Source organism: Thamnophis elegans, chromosome Z (genome assembly GCF_009769535.1).
Source record: "Thamnophis elegans isolate rThaEle1 chromosome Z, rThaEle1.pri, whole genome shotgun sequence".
NCBI classification, from domain to species: Eukaryota; Metazoa; Chordata; class Lepidosauria; order Squamata; family Colubridae; genus Thamnophis; species Thamnophis elegans.
In genome coordinates this window covers 44250659-44273167 of record NC_045558.1, presented here as the reverse complement: position 1 = coordinate 44273167, position 22509 = coordinate 44250659, and the positions used below count along the sequence as shown (strand labels likewise).

The 22509-nt window shown below is 35.8% G+C and overlaps 1 protein-coding gene across 1 annotated transcript; it reads left to right on the top strand.

Annotated features, from left to right (window-relative positions):
• Positions 1-2586: 2586 nt before the first annotated feature.
• Positions 2587-22131, top strand: DAZL (deleted in azoospermia like). The gene is made up of 10 exons (XM_032238176.1): positions 2587-2721; positions 3066-3157; positions 4015-4066; positions 6898-6964; positions 7287-7417; positions 10826-10903; positions 12439-12486; positions 16590-16694; positions 21079-21177; positions 22078-22131. Exons 1-10 carry the CDS (start codon positions 2683-2685, stop codon positions 22129-22131), a joined length of 765 nt encoding a protein of 254 aa, XP_032094067.1. The 5' UTR covers positions 2587-2682.
• Positions 22132-22509: the final 378 nt, after the last annotated feature.

Genomic DNA, 22509 nt, shown 5'->3' with positions numbered 1-22509 from the left:
TTTCCAAAAGTAAATTAGGATTTCATGATTTTATATCATAAAAATACAGATCTGAACTTTTACAGTGCAGTCAAAAAGACCATTGGGATATATTCATCATTACTTTGGGAAGGACCTAAACACCTAATTAAAATCATTTTAACCTTCCTGGATCTGACTACTGAGAACAATAAAAATATCAAAAATATTGGGTCATTTCAGTATTGCTAAGAATGGAAGAAGATAAGTGCTACAGTAGTTCCATCTCAGATTTAGTATAAACGTAAATGGAAATATTAAAATGGTCGCAAAATCAAGAACTCCTTTAAGCTGAGGAGTAATAAAGAAACACTCTAATTGCTCGGATTTCAACACAAACCAACAAACGTGAAAGCCAATTTCAGTTCTAAGCACTAGGTTAGAAATAGGGAGATTGCAAGTTCTAGTCCAGCCTTAGGCATGAACTTTAGGTCACTCTTTACAACCCAATTCATTTCACAGGGTTGTTGTTTGTGGGGAAAATAGGTCGAAGAAGGGTATTAGGCTGGAGTTATTTAGAAAGGCAAAAATGAATAAAATGAAGCAAGATGTACCTCAGCAGAAGTGGAGGGGGGGGGGGAGAACCAACCACGTAAAATTATTATTTTACAGACCATGATGTTAACAGCGCTATGAATGGCTTAATAAAATAATCAAACACCTTTATGGGATTAAAAACGAATGCGAGTATGAGAAAAGCCATGGTCCAAAGAATTCCCCCTCCCCTCCGCCTCCCCCCCCCTCGTTTAAAAGGCAGCTCTCATCCACTCCCGAAGCTCTGGGTGTGGCAAAGCCTCGGTCGCTCACCTCGGGGCGGGGTCTGGGCAACTTTCTGATAAGCGTCGGCTTAGGAGGCGCGCAGGTCGTGTTTTCGGGGGGAAGGGTGGGGGTTTTGTGGGGTTGTTACTTAAAACGGGGGATACCCGTCTTAGTTATTGTTAGCGGGAAAGGCTTTACTCTGACGTGCGGTAAGATGGTAAGTTCAAGGAGGCCGTCGTATTCCATTCAAGCAAGAATTGGCTTTTCCGTGATACAACTCTTGTTGGGTTTTTAAACAACCATTTAAAGGTCCGGGGGGAAAATAACGAGAGTAAACGAGCTAAGTTTAGCATACGGGATGCCTAAAACGAAAGGAAGAGAAAGAAAGGAAACCAAACTTAAAAAGCCACTTGCCCACGAAGATTTTGATGCAGGTTGCTCAAATGGACGGGACTGAAGGCCTAAATCAAGCCCGGGGGTTGTGAAGAAAGGGGCAAGAAAAAGGCGGGAAGTGGCTGCTCTCGCCTTCCTTCGAAGTGGAGGCGTGCAAAGGATGTGTGGAGATGGTAGGCTACGTCGAGCAGCACAGGAAGGCCAAACGAAAACTAGGCGAAGATGCTTCTGAGGTGGAGGCGTGATCACCATTTTGTCGTCGCGTGGGAGTCAACGATCGATTTATGCTGGCCACGAGTCACTGCGGCTGATCGCGCTAAGCCATACTTGTAAAAAGCCCCTTTCCGTCCTCCGCCCTCCTGCCTGGGGGGTGTTTTATGGAGGGAGAGCAATTCTTAATTCTCGTTAATAGATTTTATGGGTGTGACATTCTTAACTGGGTAAACGAAAACCCTATCTATAAATAAGTAGTTTCAGAGATATGACTAGACCCTTTTGGTTTCAGTGCGATTTCCTCCAAGATAAACGTAGATCGGATGGTAGCCAGTATTAAGGTATCAGACTTCAATTCTGCCTGCACTTATCTCAAAGTAAGTCTTCAGAATAGGTTCACCTCGGACGTTGAATCCGCCAATAGTGTTGCAAGTTTGAAGTGGACAAATAACGGCCGTCTTTTCTTTTTACTACGTTAACTGCAATCTGGCAAAGGCTCAATCCCAAAAAGAATTAACAATTTAAGATTCTCCATTGAATTGTTTTTCTTGACCTTGATATATATTAAATATGTATCAAGTTATCCATATTTAATAAGATGGATTTTTAAAAAAGTTTTGTGTTTACTTTAATGTGATCTGAGATTGTATCAGAAGCCAATCCAAATATATTTGATTAACTTGTTATTTTGAACTGCAATTCATATAAGCTTCATTCAGTATAGCCCAAGTATTGTAGTTCAGCGCCACTCTTTAAGAGGGCCCTTCTGATCAGCAGGTTGTTCCATAAAAGTTTGCTGGGTTCTTATTTGGAAATAGTTTAAAAGCATTCATATAAAGGATTGATATAGTGAATTTAATTCCAGTGACCTTGATTAAGAGGACCAAATTCCTGCTATCAATTCAAGGTATTCTTGGAAGCTGCTGAATTGTTGCAACTGAGCAGTTTATCTTGAAGTATAAGTATAATCTTTATTGTCATTGTACTGAAATACAATGAAATTGGTTACCGAAAATACTGCAATAATTGTAGAAAAATGTAAAACAAGGATTTTCTATTTTGGACCAGTAGAATATGTGCTTGGTTACCTTTTGTATTCTATCATTATTTGTGTCTTATTTTATATACACGAGGAATAATTTCTAGATGTAATAGTGTTTAAGAAGGAGGATTTAAAAAAAAACATTTGTTTTGTAGTCTACTTCAAATCAGGACTCTCAAAACACAAATATTCCACGAGAAGAAAACTCTCAGTTACCTGCTACCAGCCAAGGATATGTTCTGCCTGAAGGGAAAATCATGCCAAATACCATTTTTGTGGGTGGAATAGATATAAGGGTATGTATTTATTTCATAATAGGATTTCAGTGTCTTATGTTTTTACAAAAACTTGAGAAGTTTGAATTCTGCATAAGATTGCAATCCCAAGTGAAAAGAAGCCCATCATCGATATCTTCTAAGGATTGTAAAAATAACTATTATTGGATTCAAAGTTTTCAGTGGAAGTTTCATATGTTCTCTCTTAAAATGTTCTTAGATTATGTTGGTAGTACTGCTGTTTAATAAATAATTGGATAGTTATTCGGAATACTTTTTTAAGTTAACAGTATTTTACTAAGGGGCCTTTCTGTAATATTACCTTCAAATAATGTTTAGTATGCCTTTATATAATTTATCCCTAGATGGATGAGACAGAAATTCGGGGCTTTTTTACACGATATGGCACAGTTAAAGAAGTGAAAATAATCACTGACAGAACTGGTGTATCTAAAGGGTAAGTTGGTTGGTTTGGATGGCATCGATAACAAATAATTGTGAAGCTGTTAAGTAGCTACAGTACTTAGATCAAACACTACTCTATTCAAAGATTAACTGGTAATGAAATGTATTAATGAATAGAATTAAAAGTTTCAAACTGAACTGCAAGTTTCAGACACAAAGTATTCAGTAGTGTGCTTTAGTTTTAATTAGTCATTCCTTTGTTGCTGTGACATTTAATTGTAATGTTACTTTATTGTGCGTTATTTTAATCTTTATTGTAGAATCAAATGGTAGCATATCGGTATTTTTAAAATAAAATAATACATAATATCACCAGAAATAAGTCAAGTTAAAAGTTTTATTTTCAATCTCCTTTGTATTAAAAATAGCCATTGGTCATCTAGTTTGAGAAGTGCATAAGATTTTCCTTGAAGATAGAGGGATATAAACTTTCTCATTAATTTGATCCTTTATCTCTGTGATATTTGGTTTTCTACTTTTCTGGATGCAACCATTTTAATGCAAAGCATTTAATTACGGTTTATTAGGATTTTTATGCTCTCGAGAGACTCAGGGCGGCTCACAGATAAAGCAGGAAGGGGGAACATATAAAAATTAAAAAGAACAGACATTAAAATTTCACAACATTCATATAGCTTAGAATGGGGCTGGATAAATCAACAGCCCCAGGCCTGCTGGAACAGCCAGGTCTTAATCGCTTTGCGGAAGGCCGGAAGAGTAGTAAGGGTCCGGATCTCCACGGGGAGACGTTCCATAGGGCTGGAGCAGCTACAGAGAATTAATTATTGATTACATAATGGGATATTAATTCAAAAGGAATGTTGATATACTTTTGATTTATCTTTGTAGATATGGATTTGTATCATTTTTGGACAACGTAGATGTACAGAAAATAGTAGAAGTAAGTTGTTAACTTGGGGTCTACGTGGAATAATGTAGAAACCTTGTATGGGTTTCTTTTTTGGAATGGAAATAACAAGATTTTTTTTAAAAAATAAGATATTTGATCAGACTGTTGATACTTAGAATCTGTTTACAATTTGTAATGTAGATGGTCTTCTTATACAGTTTTTATTGCCAAATAATACTCTCATGTCCAAACAAAATAGTCATCATACCAAGTACTTGTATGATTGCATTAACTTGGTTTGATTATAAAAATATTAAGATAAATTTATTCAACCGAGAATGAATTATTGCTCCAAATAATTTCAACTGGTGAATATTATTTATTACAACTTTATATTAACTCATTTGGTATAGTCTATATTTTAATCCAGATTCACTTCTGAACAAGAGAGAGATATCAAGTCTGAATTAAACCATATCTAGTATGCAACCAATACAAATACATCCAAATAACTTTCTCTTGTCTTGTTATCATGGAAGGTAATATGATCAGTGCTAGTAGCGAGTCCCAGGTTCAAAGGGCATCCTTCATTTTAAATCTGAGCTATAAATATTTTCTTCTATTGGTCTTTTTCAGTATCTTAATACTATCCAATAATAAAATGTAACTTTTACTATTTTGATCAGTTTTTCAAGGTGAACAAAATGAAACTGATCAAGAAAACTTGATAAGTTTCCTTATATTGGATTCTGGCCGCCTTTATGCAATCCAAGTTGCAAAATTAGAATTATTTTTACCCCCCCCCCCCAAAAAAAAAAAATGCAAGGGAAGATTAATTGGGTTTTGAGATGTCTGCCAGACTATCTTCGAGGCTATCTTATAGTTCTTCAAAATACAGTCTTTTCCTATTTGTGTTTCAATCTCCTACTCCCGGTGTTGCCAATCTGCGGCTCTACAGCCGCATGTGACTCTTTGACCCCTTTCCTGCGACTTCCTGCCAACCTGGTCACGTGACCTGTTCTCTGCCCCGAAACACTGGTACGACCCGGTTACTCGACCTGCTCTCCATCCTGAGAAGACGCGCGCCTCTCTGCAGAGCTCTGTGGCTGAAATGCCCCTAGCATTTTCTCTGTACTGCCCGCGACTGTCTGCTTTTTGTGATTCCACATCCTTTGTGGGCAGTTCAGTGCCAGCCATGGTCCTCTTCATGTCAGCTCAGAAAGGAGGGGAATGAGGAGAAGCAGCTGCCACCAAAATCAGGGAGGGAAAAGCTCTGGCTGTCCTGCGCAGCTGGCTACTCATCTGAGCACGCAGTGAAGGCAATGGAAGAAGTTGCTGCCGTTGCTGTGATCCCAGCCCAGGAGGGTATTCTGCTTGTGCGCACCTACATGCATGAGAGAAATGAGAGAGAGAAAAGTGGAAAGGAAGAGAGAAATGAGAAAATGATGGAGGGTGAATGAGAGAGAAGAAAGAAACCAATGAGAGAGAGAAGGGGGAGAAAGAAAAAAGAAATGAGAAAATGATGGAAGTAGAGAATGAGAGCGGGGGGGGGAAAGAAACGAAGTGGCAGAGGGAGAGAAATGAGAGCTGGAGAGAGAAAGGAAAAAGGGAAACAAATGAGAGGAGAGAAAAGGAGAGAGGAAAAAGAAAAACAAATCAGAGAGAGAGAGAGAGAGATCCATTTCCCACAAAACACCAGAAGCCACAAAACCTGGGTAGGTGTGGTTGGGAGGTCATGTGATTGGGTGGGAGTGATGTTGAGTTGGCCACACCCAGCCAGTTTTTGTGGCCCCCGGTGTTTTCTGTGGGAAACTGGTTCAAATGGCTCTTTAAGTGTTGTAAGGTTGCAGACCTCTGCCTACTCAAAGGCTTTAATTTAATCTGTAATCCAAGTGGTCTCTGTTCTGTAGTTAATGGTAACATCAATAGAATTTAATTCTGTAGTGTCTTGAAAATTCCATGGGGCATTTAGCATCCTTTCATCTGAAGACTGCCACATAATAGATTTTACATTTCTGCAGAAGCTGAATCCTAGAAATTTTCTTTTCTGTTCAATTAGTTCTAATCAATTAGCCCATGATGCTCTTAATATATGTAATTCAGACTAACAAAAACCAGATGGGTTATGTACTTCGCTGTATATAAATTATGTACAGAGATAGTCATAAAATGCAAGGGGGCTTCTAATGAGAAGTTTAGAATAAATATTTAAATTCCTAAGATCAAAAAAAATTTGAGCAGAGAGAGCTGTACAATGATACCAATCTGATCCTTTTGACATGTCAATATATGTGCATGTGTCAGGCATGTATGTACATGTGTTAGTGCAAGGATGGCTTTGTGATTGGTAACAATGGCCCCATTTCCTCACAAATCCGATGCCTCTTATGATAAACAATCTGGAATTGTCACAAAGTAGTTTTTATAATCTGTACTGCTAGCTCTTCTAGTCACTGATATGTTATTAAATGATTGCTTTTTTATTCAAGGGATTTCCAGTATGATTTATTGATTATGTGCCATCAAGTCATTGTTGACTCATTTGTCAATGGAACAGTTGGATAGAAAATATTTCGTTCCTTTTTTCTTCTCTATATTGACTTGTTCAGTGCCATTAATTTTTCTTGCTCTTCTGGTAATAGGGGAAGTATTGCAGCTTTCTTGCCTTCTCATTCTTGACCTTAGTTATCTCAAAAATCTAATATAGCTAGTGATAATTCATATTATTAATCTGAAAGAAAATTATCTGGTGGTCTTCACATTTGCCAGTATGGAATTCCAGTCACCTATGATTGTTACAGACTATAGTTATATTAATTGTAACTATTGATATTTGTTGAGAAAAGTACATGAATCAAAACCTTTAAATTACTTTTTTATAGTCGCAAATAAACTTTCATGGGAAGAAGCTCAAATTGGGACCTGCAATAAGGAAACACCCAAACTTATGTGAGTATTATTGAATTTGACAGGCTGCATAAAGAAAAGCCTCTTTATAGTGAAGTTTTGTTTCTAGATAATAGAAGGATGGCAAAAACACTTGGTGCACACTGATATTTATTACTACTCTACCATCAGTTACTCACTTTCTTTTTCAGGATGGATATATGAAAACCATTGTCATTATATAGTAGGTCTTGTCAGTGGTGTAATTCAGGAGCATACTGATAACTACTAATTTATGTGGAAGGATGAAATATATTTGAATATTATAATGTTTTTTAGGTAGAAGGAATTTTGAGGATATAACTTTACTTTTTTATCCCATAAGGTGCCTATCATGTGCCACCCAGGCCAATGCTTATTAATTCCCCTACACCTCAGTTCCATAGTGTTTGGAGTAACCAGGAAACATATATGCAGTCTCCAGCTGTGATGAGTCCTGTCACACAATATGTTCAGGTAAGGTCTTTAGAATGAAATTTAAGTCATTTAATTACATTCCAGAGAAAGTAAAATTGTACAACTAGATTAAAAATATTCCAGTGAATTATATTACTAAATTGGCATACTTTCAGATGCAAGCTTCTTATTAATATCTAAAACATTTCATAAGAATATAGTATAAACTATTTCCACTTTATGTACTTACTCTGGAATTGACTGGAGATATTGTCAACATCCTCCCCCACCCATTTTTTTTTGTTCCTGGTGGCTGTCAGAATTAAAGTTACATGTTAAAGTTTAGTTGAAATGAGATAGAATTGATGTTTAGTCATCTGTTATTTCTCATGTTATCTTCTGAAGGGGTAGTATTATTTCTTAAACATGTCTGGGATGTGGAGACATTGTCTTGGATTCATAATTACTGCTGGTTAGAAGCTGTGGCCTGGAGAACTTTTGCTCAGTTATGACTGGTGTGTCAATTGTGGCCCTTTCTGGAATAGAAAGCTCTGGCTACAATGATTCATACTTTTATCACCATGCAGTTAGACTTTTGAAATTTACTCAGCATGGGAGTTACTTCTGAAGGTCGCTTAAAGACTACAGGAGAGGCAAAGTGTGGTGGCCTATTTGCTAACTCTTGCTATTTCTTAAAATATTACTTATTTTTCAGATTTTTGGGTAATTAGCCACAGATTTATAGGTACAGTTCAAAATGATATTTTTGACTTTTTTGTTTTATTGTATTGTATTTTATAACAAAATTACAAAAAATAAAATAAAAAATAAAAAGTATAACTAGTGAAATAAAGATAGTTAATGAATTGAAAAAGCTACCATATTTTCCAAAAATAAGATTCGGTCTTATTTTCCTTTGTGCCATAAAATAAGCACCAAGTCTTTTTTGAGGGAAGGTCCTTACCTGCTTACCTTAGGACCACCGCAGCCAGGCCTCCCATGCCCTGACACCTGTTGTGGCGCTGGCCAACTTCTGTAGCCACTTGTAGTTGTTCGTGAACAGTTGCCACGAGGAGTCTGGCCAGCAGGAGGCGTGTTATGCCAGTTTGTGTGCAAATGGCAGCAGTGATATGTTGAGCCTCCTAGTGTTCTGCCACAAGTAGCAGCACAGGCACAATGAGCCTTGCAGTGTCCTTGTTGTAAGCAGCAGCACTTGTGCGATATTCCTTATGATGAGCTGCTGTAAGCAGCAGCATCAGCATGACAAGCCTTGCAATGTCTGGCTGTAAGTAGCTGCAAGCCGATGCAAAAGTAGCCAGGCAGCATCACGACATTTGTCAGTGCATGGGAGGCCTACCTGCGGTGGTCTTAAGGCAAGCGGGTGCAGAGCACGTGAGGCAGCTCCACCCCTGACCCCTGCCCTAGCTTGATTTTTATGCATGTGCCTCGTCCTTCCTCATATAACCAGATGGTGGATGGGGGCTTAACTAGGGCTTATTTTTGGGGTGGGATTTATTAAGTGCAGGCATGAAAATTGGGCTGGGGCTTGTTTTCGGGGTAGGAGATTTTTTTTTGGAAAACAAATAAAAACAAAAGAATCTGAAGATTTTTAAAAAATACTAAGCATGTAATAAGGTAGAAATCACTGAATTAGAATTAGTTTATAGAATTAGTTTAAATCACAAGAATTAGTTTATAATGATGTATTGTTATCAAATAGTTTTGACTTAAAGCAGTCGTAAATGGCTTGATATGAAACATTCAAGTTATCTACTTCTACTGGAATTGACCTATCCAAAGTGATCCTCCCGGGGGTGAGGGTGGCTAAGGCTATTAAGTATTCCTTTTTTATCATATCTGTATTCTGAAACAATATGGAAATTTATTGCATTCATCAATAAAGGCTTCTGAAACCAGTGAAAATGAAGTTTTCCATTGGGTTTTTGGAATATTATTCACAACCATTACTTCTATTTTATACTATTATTGCTTATTTTTGTATTCTCAATACGTAATGGCGAACATATGGGACACGTGCCAGAGGTGTCACACCGAGCCCTCTCTGGGAATGTGTGCTGTCGCCAGCTGCTCTTCTGGGTTCCAGCGCGCGTGCATGTGTTCCAGTTTTGGCATTCGATGCCGAAAAGGTTAACCATCACTGCTATATATGGTATTAAGACTTAAGAAGTAATAACATTAATCATGCAAGGATTGCAAAGGGCCATGGACATCATCTAATCACCTTTGTAATTTAAGGCCACTCTTTCCTGCCTGTCTTCTGAACAAATATGAGTGCTGTATAAAAAAGCTTGTCTTATCTCCCCATGGTTGTTGTGTTTCTAAGCTAAACATATCCATCACCTACAACATTTCCTTATAACAAAGGAGCCTGTGTTGTCTTAGAGATACTTCCATGGGGCCAGCATGAAAATATGCAACATAGTAATCTTCCTGCCAAAGTGATATCCATCCATCTACTCATATTTGCATGATTTCAAACTAAGGTTGGCATGAGTTGGTATGAGTAATCGGAGCTCACCTGTTGCACAGCACTTGGATTTTGACCCGCTTGCTGGCAAGCCCAATGGCTTAACTGCTAAGACATCACACCGCTCCATCATTCATGATCGCCTGGTACCTCCTAATCATCTATTTAAATCAAGTTTAATTCCCTCCTTTTCCTTATACTCAATCAAACCCATTTCAACTTTGGGGAGCAGGAAAGAAACCAAAGGTGTTGCACTTTCCCCTCTTGCTGCACCTGTTGCTATAAAATAATTTTGCTTGTAGCAGGTTCTCCCTTTTCTTTCTTTTACAATAATACAGAAAAAAAGCCATTTTTTTGTTTTTAGAACCTCGCGCAATTGATCAATCTTTTGGTCTTTTTATCTTTCTGCAGGTGCAGGCTATATTGGTTTCTTAAAATGCCCTCATTTTTTCATTAGAAAATTATGTCATCAATACATTTTTTCAGAATTGTAGTAGGTACAGTTTCTATAGGTCTTGCTCATTCTTACTGCCAATTAATTTAGATAAAACTTTGTTGTACTATACAGTTTTTAGACATGAGACTTACATTCTATTTTTGTGAACATGGGAAGAAAGGATAGCAAGCTACATGATGTATTATTATTTCTTAAATTTATTTGCTGCCAATCATTGACTTCTTGTGATTTAAACTAATCATTACATTTGAAAATAGTAACCAACTTAAAATTACTAACTGAAAAACAATGATAACACAAAAGAAAAAGAGATTCATGAATTTAAAGCTTACACCAACTGGTTGATGCACAAAACATTTTTGTTTTTTGGAATTACGAACCACATCCTACTGATAAGATATTATGGTAGAATGTAGTTTGCCATGACTTCTGTCTTACAAGTACAGAAACATTTTCAAAACAGATTTCCAGATGTGTTCATGTAGAAAACTATTCAAAACTATTTTTGTTTTTGAACTTACAGGCCTATCCTTATGGTTCTCCAGCTTTATTAATTCAGCAACAAGTTCCTGTAGGATATCAGCCAACTTATAATTACCAGGTTTGTGTACAGTTCAGTTTTAGTATCTAAGAATTAAAAGTTTAGTTTTATCTGAACTAAAGATATTTTAATATGGCTTTCAGATCATGCCACTTGATACTTTGAAATGTATTTGTAGGAATAACTAAGCAAGATCATCATATATGCTGGATAGTAGCAGGTCTTCATAAATATCAAATTGTGTTTACTGTCAGCTGTGAGCTTTTTGTTACTAAACTGCAGTAATCCAGATTTCAAAGACAAAAAATAAGGGCACTTACACATTGCACCTGTCAGCATTTGTGTGGATTTTTAAAGTACCTAAAAGTACTTATATAATATTAAACTGTTAGACATTGGTAATTTAGGATTGTCTACTTCTGATTGCATATAAGATCAAGAGAATTCCCTCTCTCAAAAGATACAATATAAAGGTGCAGAAAAGCAAACTTTCAGTTGCTGTTCCCTTTGTCTGGATCATGGCATCATGTGATGTATTGGAACTGTCCCTCCTTCGCTAAATTGGGGGTGGGGGGCAGGGCCAGCATGTGACACATCCGGCCCATGAGTTTGACACCTCTGGTCTGGATCATTTGATAGATCTAAGCATTTCATCAGATATCAGATGAAATGCAATGCTGCTAGGTTTTAGGAAGGCTGTAAACAGTTGGATTGGGGGAAGGGAGATAAATTATAAAGCTTTTCTGTCTTGCAATGGAGTTAGATTTGTTAAGGAATTATTCAGTAATAATTCAGAATTATTCAGTAATAATTCAGAATTATTCAGTAACCTACCTAAATTGTAGGTTTTTTCTTCTTATATATTTAACCTTATTTACAAAGAAAAATATGGAAGCTACTCAGAGTTGATATAGTTCAGAGCAGGAAATAAGCCTGATGAGCATTCATATTTTATCAACCAAGTAAGCGAAACTTGATCATCTATCTTACTATTTTTGTTTTGAGTTGTGCAAACTTTGTTGCTTAACTTAGGCTACTTGCTTTAAACTTGGAAGGCAGACATTCATATTTCTAAAAATTAATATTCAAAGATGTTTTTTAAAGAGGTGCTTTTTAAAAAAACAACAACTGGACTTTCTTGGTTTTTTTTAAAGATTTTTCACTTTTCATCCAAGGAGTTTCTTTAGTTATTCAGCAAAACGTTTTCAAACAAAAAAAACCCTGTTACCTTTTGGAAAAGGCACCTTTAGGATAACCATGACCTGGATGATTGAGAATCTCCATAGACATGGTGGTGCAGTGGTTAAAATGCAGTACTGCGTTATTGTCAATGCATTACTGCATTACTTGGCAGTTTGATTCTCACTGGCTCAAGGTTGATTCAGCCTTCGATCCTTCTGAGGCCAGTAAAATGAGGAGCCAGATGCTGACTCTGTAGAGATAGCTGTAAAGAACTGAAGCGGTATATAATCCTAAGTGCTATTGCTACTCAAAGATGCATTATTGTATTTCTAATATTTTATCAAGCAAGTTAAATGCTATGTTCTGCTAAAATTCTGTTTACTTAATAGTTTCTTCACTTACTGTTTTTTAAGATTCCACCACAGTGGCCTCCTGGAGAACCAAGAAATTACATTGTGCCAGTAAGTCACATTTCTTGCATTTATTTAAATTCAGTGGCTAATATTTACAATGATCAAAGGAGACCTGCCATCCTTGTTTATGTACTAGTTGCTGAGTGATTATTTTTATATTATCATATCTGTTAATTTTACATGAACATAATTTCTCTGACACTTCATTAAATAGTGCCTTCAAGGTGATTTTTAAATTTAGTAGAAACAGTCAAAGAAGGGCCTCCAAAAATTATCTAAATATCTGGACAAGTGTACTTGGAAGAAATACTTTAAGTAGTCTGCACGACTCTAGCACTTTAAAAATTGATGCTAATTTTTTAAGTTTGTTAGAAAATTCTGTTTTATTATATAGAAATAGTAGCAGGATTGTTATATAGCCATACAGATAGAAGTACAGTGTACAGTCACCATGGGTCTTGCTACTTAACAGTTTCAACTGTCATATGAAACTCCTCAGAACATAAAGGAACTATAGATGCAAACTAAACACTGCCATCTACTGGCTGAATAATTCTGTAATTGTTGCAATACATACATTCTAACATGTATTCAAACACCTCCACTCAACAATTACTCCTTATAATAGTCCCATTTCAGCTCTTAGTTCTGTTTCTTATTTCTTATCATTCTTTTTGTCCTTTTTCTTCCTCTTCTTTTTGTCCTGGTTTTCCACAAAGCTGCTGCTGCTGCTTAGGTCTTAGCTCTCGAAAGAGCAAGCACCGGAGCTGCTGAGGCTCTGGTGGCTACAATCTGTTTTGCATTCTTCTTCCCATCTCTGGGTTTTAATGCTTTGTGAGCAACATAAGGAAGACATCTGATTCATAGAGCCTAAAATGGCATCAGGTAGTACATGTGAGAATAGGCCAAAAATACTCAGATGATGCAGAAATACAAAGAAGGGTCAGACAGGATACTGGCCTCAAAATAAACAGTGTTCGGATCAACAATTTAAGATATGCTGATGATACAGTTCTGCTTGGCAGTAAGCATTAAGTAAGACCTTCAGCTCCTCATCAAGAGTCACAGGAATATTTGAAAAACATGGCTTGAAGTTTAACACCTCAAAAACCAAGATCATGGTCATCAGCAAACAACTCATTAATTTACCACCAATAAATTCAGAAGGAATACCACTATAAAAAGTTGAAAGGATCACGTACCTCGGTTTTAATTTACATGAGAGCTGGGACATGACCATTGAAGTAAAGACAAGGATAGAGAAAGCTCGAACAGCATTCTTTAAAATGAAAAAGGTCTTCTGCGGTCACAACATAAGCCTAAGAATGAAAATCAGGCTTGTCAGATGTTACATCTTTTCTATCCTGCTCTACTGAGTAGAGAAAGCCACTTGAGACTGGAAGCATTTGATATGTAGATTTGCAGACGGCTGTTACTGGGTTGATAAAATCAGAAATGAGGTGATAAGCTGCCTGGGAAAGCAAAGGAAAATAATCAAAACCATTAAAAAGCGGAAGAATATTTTGGACATGTGATGAGATACCTGGAAAAATACGCCATTGAAATATCCCCCAGGGAAAGATTAAAGGTAAACAAGGCCCAGGCAAAAGAACACATGGCTTCAAAATGTAAGGGACTGGTTTGGACAAAATTCAGCAGCACTTTTTTGTGCAGCTGTTGATAAAAATAGGATCGCCAACATGATCACCAACGTTGATGGATATTGCACAAGAAGAGCAACACAAGACTGATATTTGGCTAGGATGCCTTTATTGCTTCTGGTGTATCTCCTGATTGAAACTTCTTGTGGCCCAGTGCCAGCCCTTCTTTTAGTTTACTTGGATAGTCTTTCTCAGTTAATTTCTTTATTATGTCAGAACTTCTGTGTCCAAGGTGTCTGTGCCATGTGTGAATGTAATTTGAATATTTTTTCTCTTTGGCAGTATTAGCTACCTGATTGCAATTCAGCTGATAAAAGTTTATAATTTTAGTCTTTGCAAGTAAGATGTCCCCTCTTGTGATAACACAACAGTCATCTTTAATGGTCACTACATTGCTTGTTTTGTGAGCTTGTACTCTGACAAAAGATTAGTTTCAAGAGGAGTGCCATCGTACATTTTTTACAAGTAACTTTCTGGTGACCGTCTGAGAAATAGGATAGTAAAGAAAACCATCTTCTATTCCTTCTGATTTCATTATTTACCCATTACTTCTGGTGATAGTTTGTTTTAAAGTGAATAAAGAAATACTTGTCATTTGTTATGTGATTCATAGCTCCTGAATCAACATACCATGTTTGCAAAATGAAGTGCTACTTTTGGATTGAAAAATATGTACATTGTCTGAAGAAAAATCAGTTTCTTCTTTCACACTTTTGGCTCTTTTAATTTTTACATTCTAGCTTTCCAGATTCTGCAATCTATTTATAAGTGACTCTTTTTCTCGCATACAAAGCATTCACATGTTTCTTTCTTCATGTAATTTTTTATTTCTATTTTTCATTTTTAAAACAGACTCTGACAGGCACCATCAGTATTAATGCTTTCTATTTTAGGCTTACATTCATCTTGCCCTTAACATATTCCCATGTTAGCTTGTCATCTGGACATGCAATTAAGCATTGTGGCAAGTGTTTTATAGCTTTCTGGTAAACTATTAAGTAATAGTATTGCAACAGGAAAATCTTTTATTTCTTCTATATATCTCAGACATTCAACCATTTCCAAGGTACGCCTTATGTAATCCTGCATATCTTCCTCGTCTTTCATCAGGTTGATTTGGTATAGCTTTCTAATCAAATAGAGTTTGTTGCTTAGATCTGTTAAGAGCAAGGCCCACAGTGACTGTATCCTGTATAATTTATTTTGATCTGTATGGTTATATAAGCATCTTCTGCTGCCAATCTGTATGGCTAGATAATTCCATGCTATCATTTCTATAGAATAAAACAATTTTCTAGCAGGGCCTAGGTAAAACAGCTTCAACCTAGATAAACTAGAGATGAAATCAATATAAAACTATAGATAAACCCAGTAAAAACTCAAATTAGAGGAGAAATATAAAGTTTAGCACAGAACAGACTAAACCAGTCATAGCCAGCTACAATAAATAAGTGCAAGAAACAGCAACAGCAAGAAGACTAATAAAATAGAAGAAAATGGCCAGTAACAAGCTGAAACAAAGATTTCATTTGCAAATCTGACAAATCAGAATCCCCAGTTTTGGAAATGAATGAAAATGCTGCTAATGAGGGAAGTACATGAATAGGAACATGTGTAACACTACAAAGTAAATGTATAAATGTATAGGCCGGAACACCCTTCAGATGAGTGGATAGACAAAGCTCAGAGAACAATCTCTCAGTATAGAAGGTGATCAAATCATTCATACATATAAATGTGAAACTGCTAAATAAACGTTTAAAGGATTACAAAAGATGCATGAAAGAGTTATTTCAACTGTCACAAGAAATTCCTCAGAACATAAAGGGAACCATAGATTATAACTATAGATGCAAACTAAACACTGTCATCTATTTGTTAAATAATTCTGTAATTGTTGCAATACAAAATACATTCTAACATGTATTCCAACTATGTTGTTGCTGGAAGTAAACTTAAGTCATTTTATCTATTGAAGCATTGATATACTTTATTATTTTAACTAGTTTGATTATAAATGAATGAAGCCACAATTTCCAAGATGCTGTCTACTATTTTTCGATAGGTCAAAATGCTATATGTCTGTCAAATACAGTGGTACCTCAGTACTCATCATTAATTGGTTCCAGGAGGCAATAAGAACCCAAAATGATGAATACCAAACAAAATTTTCCCATTGGGAATAATGTAGTGAGTCACAAACCAGCTGACAATGACGAATACTAGCTTGTATGTTGTGTAGCAAATACTGGGACAAATTTTTTATGTCAAAATACCTTGAGTACCAAATTAGATTAGTTTCAAAGTAGTCGAGGACCAAAGTACCACTCTATAAGCAAATAATAAATAAATAAATAAATACTATAATTAAGCTTTATGTATTTAAGTTGCAATATAGATTTTTTTCCCCTGTAGTTTCTATTTCAGACTTTAATCAGTTCATAGCATGGACAGAATCCATTTCTATTAACTCTTTTAAATTTTACACAGGCATATACTACAGTGAATTATGGTAGTGAAATGGATGTAGGAACTGACCAAGCAGAGTGTTCTATGACTGACACTGCACAATCATGTGCAAACAGTCCGCAAAAGGTATAATTTATTTTACATAAATATTCTTTACACAAAGAAAAATCAAATCTTGGATGTATAATAAATGAAAAGCAAGAGTAAAATACAAATAGTACAGATAGCCTTTGTTTGCCAACCACAATTGGAATTTACAATTCTGTCACTAAGTAAAATGGTCACAATATAGGGATAGCAGGTGATCACAGCTGTACTTTCCAGGGTGTCAAGACTCATCCATTTTGCATTTTTGGTTTTTGTTTGCCTCCTAACCACTCCCCACTCTTTGGAATGTTTACCTGGGGTAGGATAATTAAAAAGAAGGGAATTAGTGATTACAAGACAGTAAACAGGCACTCAATAGAGACTGAACCTGAAAGCAATGGCAGCTGGGGGAGCACAATGTAAACAGCCTAGTGTAGTCCCCATTGCGTATTCATTTACTATCTTGTAGTCCCTCTCCAATTTCTGTGCTATTGGGAGGATAGAACAAATACCAGATATTGCCTACAGAAATTGCTTGGCTTTATTTCTCTCCACCACAGTTAAGAGATTAGGGATGAAAGGATTACAAGAGGATACTCAGACATACACCTGGGACTACACCAGTTTTAATGTGTAATGCATTAGCAGCTGCCAGCATATTTATTTGTTTATTTTATTTTTTGCTCAAGTTTTTTTATTTTATATTACTTATACATATCAATGCGTGAACAGTGTGACGTCTGGGTATCATACATTTTGTTACAAGTAAACATAGTATTACTCATGGTTATTACATTTATCCCGCTTATGTGTTTTTAATAATACACATTTATATTCGGTTATAGTCTTTCATTATTTCATATTGTTCAAACATACCTGATACTACTGCCATTTTCTAAACCTCCCTCATAACATGATCTTTTTATGTTAAAATGTGTACTGTTATTCCCCTCTTATTTCTGTCTTAATTCTAACTTTTATTGATGTCACCCTAGTATTAAAAGATGCTTCTTTTCTGTCTCATCTTTCATCTGATTTATTTTTCATATTTCCCTTATTTATCTATTTATATTAAAATTTCATTCTTTCATTGTTCACTGTTTCAATGTACAATTCTAATAGCAATCACAATATCATTTAAACATGTAGATCTATTAATATTCTTTCCATTCATCCAATCTATGTAATTCTGCTATTAATATTCATGCTTGTGTTAAAATATATTTTTCATTATTTAATTACTCATTTGATTTTATTATTTCACTGCTAATCAATATATTATTTAGGCATGTTTAATAGTACCATCATTCAATCTTTAATTTTCCCATTTTTGATGCTTAGTTTTTATTCATAATTCCCATATTTCACGCTTCATATCTATTTGTATTAAAATATTATCCCAGTGCTTATCACAGTACATACAAAATAATTGTCCAGTCTATATAATTCTAATGTTAGTACATGTTTTTGTTAAAATATGTTCTTGAAGAATCTTCTTTTCTCTTTTCTATCCATCAGTATTTTAATTCTTATTCTTTTTTTGATTTGTCTCCCATATTCTTCTCTTAAATCTTTGTCTCTACATCCTGACTGTTCAATCTAACTTTTTCTCTCCTCCCTGCTCTCTTCCACTGTCTAAACTATCTGTTCTAATCCCTTTCTCCTTTCTCAAAATATCTTCCTGTTTCTCCCATTCTCTTTTTAAATCTTTTAAAATGTTTTCCCTGTTTGAATTCCTTAGTTATTAATTTTGATGATATCTCCTCCTTGTTATCTTCTTTTCGCTGGTTTTTGGTTTTGCTTTTCCCTCCATTCCTTCTGCTCGTTCCTTCCTTTCCTGACTGTCCTGATCTTTACTCATTGTCCCTTCTATAATATTTTCCAGTTTTGGTCTACGCCATACATTAATTCCATAATCGCCTTATGTTGTTTCTATATAAAATCCTTAATGCTTTGGAACATCAGCTCTATCTCATTTAAAATTATTCATTTCCTCCTTGTGTTGTGTCTTATCTTGTTTTAGTAGATCCCACTTTTGGCCAATATTCCAAGAACCATTTATTTAAAGCTTAGTTTACACAAGTCACAATTTTTTATGTCCCATAGATAATCAGTCAAATTTAAATAGACCAGGGGGTTATCCAAGCCTCCTCAAATCACTTTTATGAATTCAATCGTATAACATAACATTCAGGGGTCTTTTTAATTAAAAATCTTCCATGTTCTCATATTTAAATATTCAAGTCTCCAGTGGTCTTAGGGTAGATGAATGTAATCCAATAAGTATTTTCAAAGTCCTTAAAATGATTATTCCCTGGCTTGTATATTTTCCTCTCATCAGCAAGATGGTATTCTCTACTTCACAATGTTGTTACTGGCAAGTTGATTTTAATTTAATTTAATCAAGTAAAAAAGGAGCATTAATTTTTTAAAATCCATAGTTCCAGCATTTAAAAATGCCTTCTCAATATCACGACTTCTGAGAGTCCAATTTTCTGCATTTTTAAAGAATTTTTTTTTGCCTCTCTAATTCTTTCTCCTTCCGATTTAGTAAATTTTCAAAGTGCTTATTCGCCGCTTTGATGGATAGTTCTAAATAAATAGTTGCCCTGGGTTTTCTTGGAGCCAAGTTTTAATAAAAGAATATCCTCTCACCGAGTTCATACACTGTTCACCAAATTCTGCTCCTGCACAAAGCTTAGATAGCAATATCAATAGCAGTTAGACTTACATACCGCTTCATAGGGCTTTCAGCCCTCTCTAAGCGGTTTACAGAGTCAGCATATTGCCCCCAACAACAATCCGGTTCCTCATTTTACCCACCTTGGAAGGATGGAAGGCTGAGTCAACCCTGAGCCAGTGAGATTTGAACTGCAGAACTGCAGTCAGTTGAAGTAGCCTGCAGTGCTGCATTTAACCACTGCACCACCTCAGCTCTTTATGGTTGTTGGCTGCCCCAGCTTCACGGGAGCCATCACTGAGCTACCTCTTCTCGTTATGGCTGAGGGGGGGGGGGAAAGCCCCGGGTCAGGCAAGAGAGATGCAGCTATCCTCGACCTCTCAGAGTACCCCTTTGCTTCGCTGCACCTACAGGATGGCTTTGGCTCCTTTTGGAGCCCACCAATGAGGAGAATTCAACAAGGGTACGCAGAGATACGCTTCCCGTGTCCGATCTCGCCGTCACATCAGCTTCAAGCCAGCACATTGCTTTCTATGTACTGTATTTTTCGTACTCTAAGATGCTCTGAAATATAAGACACCTAGCTTTTGGGGAGAAAAACAAAGAGGAAATAAATCTTCTGCCTCTGCCTCCCAGCAGTTCACCTCGCAGCAAACAGTGTGGTCAGCTTCAGTATAGCCTGATTTAGCTTAAGCAGGCAGGTGGATTGGTCTCCTGGAATACTGCCTATCAGCTGCTCCAGGCTGTTTGCCATAATTGCCTATCTCTGCCACCTGGAATGAGCCAAAAATGGGGTGCACGGAGGCAGTGTTAGGCGGCAGCAGCAATGAATGGCAATGACAGCGATCCCTGCGGCCTGAAACCACTGATAAGTAGTATTCCAGGAGGCCGATCCAAGCACCAATCAGCTGCTTGTACTTAATCAGGCTGAAACTGACTAGGCTGTTTGCTGCAAGGAAGTAAATTGCTGGGAGGCAAAGGCCAAAGGGTGGTTGCTGGCGGATGGATGGGGCTTTGGCAACATTAGCTGTATAAGATGCAGAGACATTTACACCCACTTTTTTTTGGAGGGGGGGGGAGTGCATCTTGTACACTGAAAAATACAATATATTTTAAAAATTGTCTTCAAGAGGTATCTTGCTCCCATTTATACCCTTTGGAAAAGAATAACAAAACAAAACTGCACTACAGAAAGGCGGGCATTTGCCACAAAATTTAAACATGAAATTTTGAGTCCTTGATAGTCATAAACATTATGTAGGGGATTCATATGTGGACACAAATCGTCAACTCATGCTTTAACAACTGTTTTAACAACTGTTTTTTAGCAAATATATTTGTTGACATATGTAACAGATCAATCTTCTAATGTTTTGGAATATTGGTTTATAACCTCTACACAAGGAAAAAAAGCAATGCACAGAAAGTACAGATAGTCCTTGCTCACCTTGCTCACCAATTGCCTTTCAGTCATGTTTAACAGTTGGAATTTTTAAAACTTTCTGAATACAGTGCAGCATACAATGTGGAATGATCATCCTTCACACCTTTGACCTGATACTAACTGACTCTGAAATTCGGCTGTTTTGTAATCAGATTTTGATTCATACATATAGGGCTTTGAAGTAATGAAAATGGAAAAGATGAGGAGACTGAAGTTATCTCTTTATACAACATTCAGGCATTAGAAAACATCTAACACGCAATATTCACAATACATTAATAATGTTTTAATTGTTTTAGAAATCTGTGGATCGCAGCATACAGACAGTAGTATCGTGTCTCTGTAATCCAGATAATCGGTTGAGGAACAATATTGTAACTCAAGAGGACTATCTTAAGGTATCAATAAAACTGAAAAACTGCTTAAGAGATCTGTTATTAGGAATTATTGAAGAAGATCAGATTTACAGGGTTTATATGTATGGGAAATATTCTGACTTCAGATTTGACAGAGATGGCTACAGCTAAGTACTAACCTCCTTTATAGATTTATTGTTGCATTCTAATTTGGTATTCAAATTCTGTTTACACTGTTTTGATGATGGAAATTTGACAGCAGCTTCACACATCACAAAGAAGCTATAATAGAGAATGCATAAGTAAATTCTACATTTACTTTCTGCACTGCAGAATAAATGAATAAATAATGAATATATTATTGTAGTCCTAGACCAGAACACAGTTTATCCTAATTTAATCTGAAATGTATATATTTATTTTATTATGTTTTAGATCAGTTTTAAATAAATTTTGAAAATAGCAGAAAGGTAGTCTTGTACCTACAACTCAACCAAGTGTGTAGAATTAATGGCAGAGATAATCCCTTTTTAAAATTTAAAAACAAAAAAGGCCACTTTGTTAATATAAGGAATCCTATCTTAGAGAATGATTTTATATCAATAATTTTTCCCTTAGAGCCTTATAAAAGGAGTAATTTTTAATATTTAATACTATTTACTTGAACCTTTACAATGGACAAAATATTCTTCCAGAGAAAGTTTATAAAAACCTCTTTTATAATACTCTAAATAATGTGAATAAAATAGTTTGTGATTGATAATTATTTGTTACCTTGCTAAATTGCCCTATGTATGGAAAGAAACTTTTTTTTGCTTCCAGGTTTTTTTTAAATTGGTTTGTTCTTTGATCCAAGAGCTTTATTTTTAGAAGTAAATAATAAGACATTTTAATTTGAATCTGGCAGCACTTAAATTTATCTTCTTTAATCTTCATTTGTAGGAGAAGAGAGCACATCATTTTAGAAGAAGCAGAGCTGTTCTTAAAACTGTTTGACTCAACAATAGATATAGAAAACCTGAAATATTCATGTTTGTCATTTGTAAAGGTAGAAAAACTTGCAGTTTAATATTGGTGACAAAACATACTTGACAATTATGTAGCCCTACTGGCAAAAGTTATTTGAAGTTGGAGTTCATTTGAAGTTTGTATGAGATATGTTTCTCTATGTTTGAATTTATGTTATTTATTTCTAGACATGTTTGTATAATTTATCTAGTCTAGATTTTTCTGTGTTCTAATTCCTAACCAGAAAAATTCATGTTTAACAGTTGGAATTCTTAAAACTTTCTGAATACTAGTTTGTGCTTCTAAGCTTTAAAATACATTTTATTGCAGATTGATACTTGTTTCTAACATTTTAACTTTCTCCCA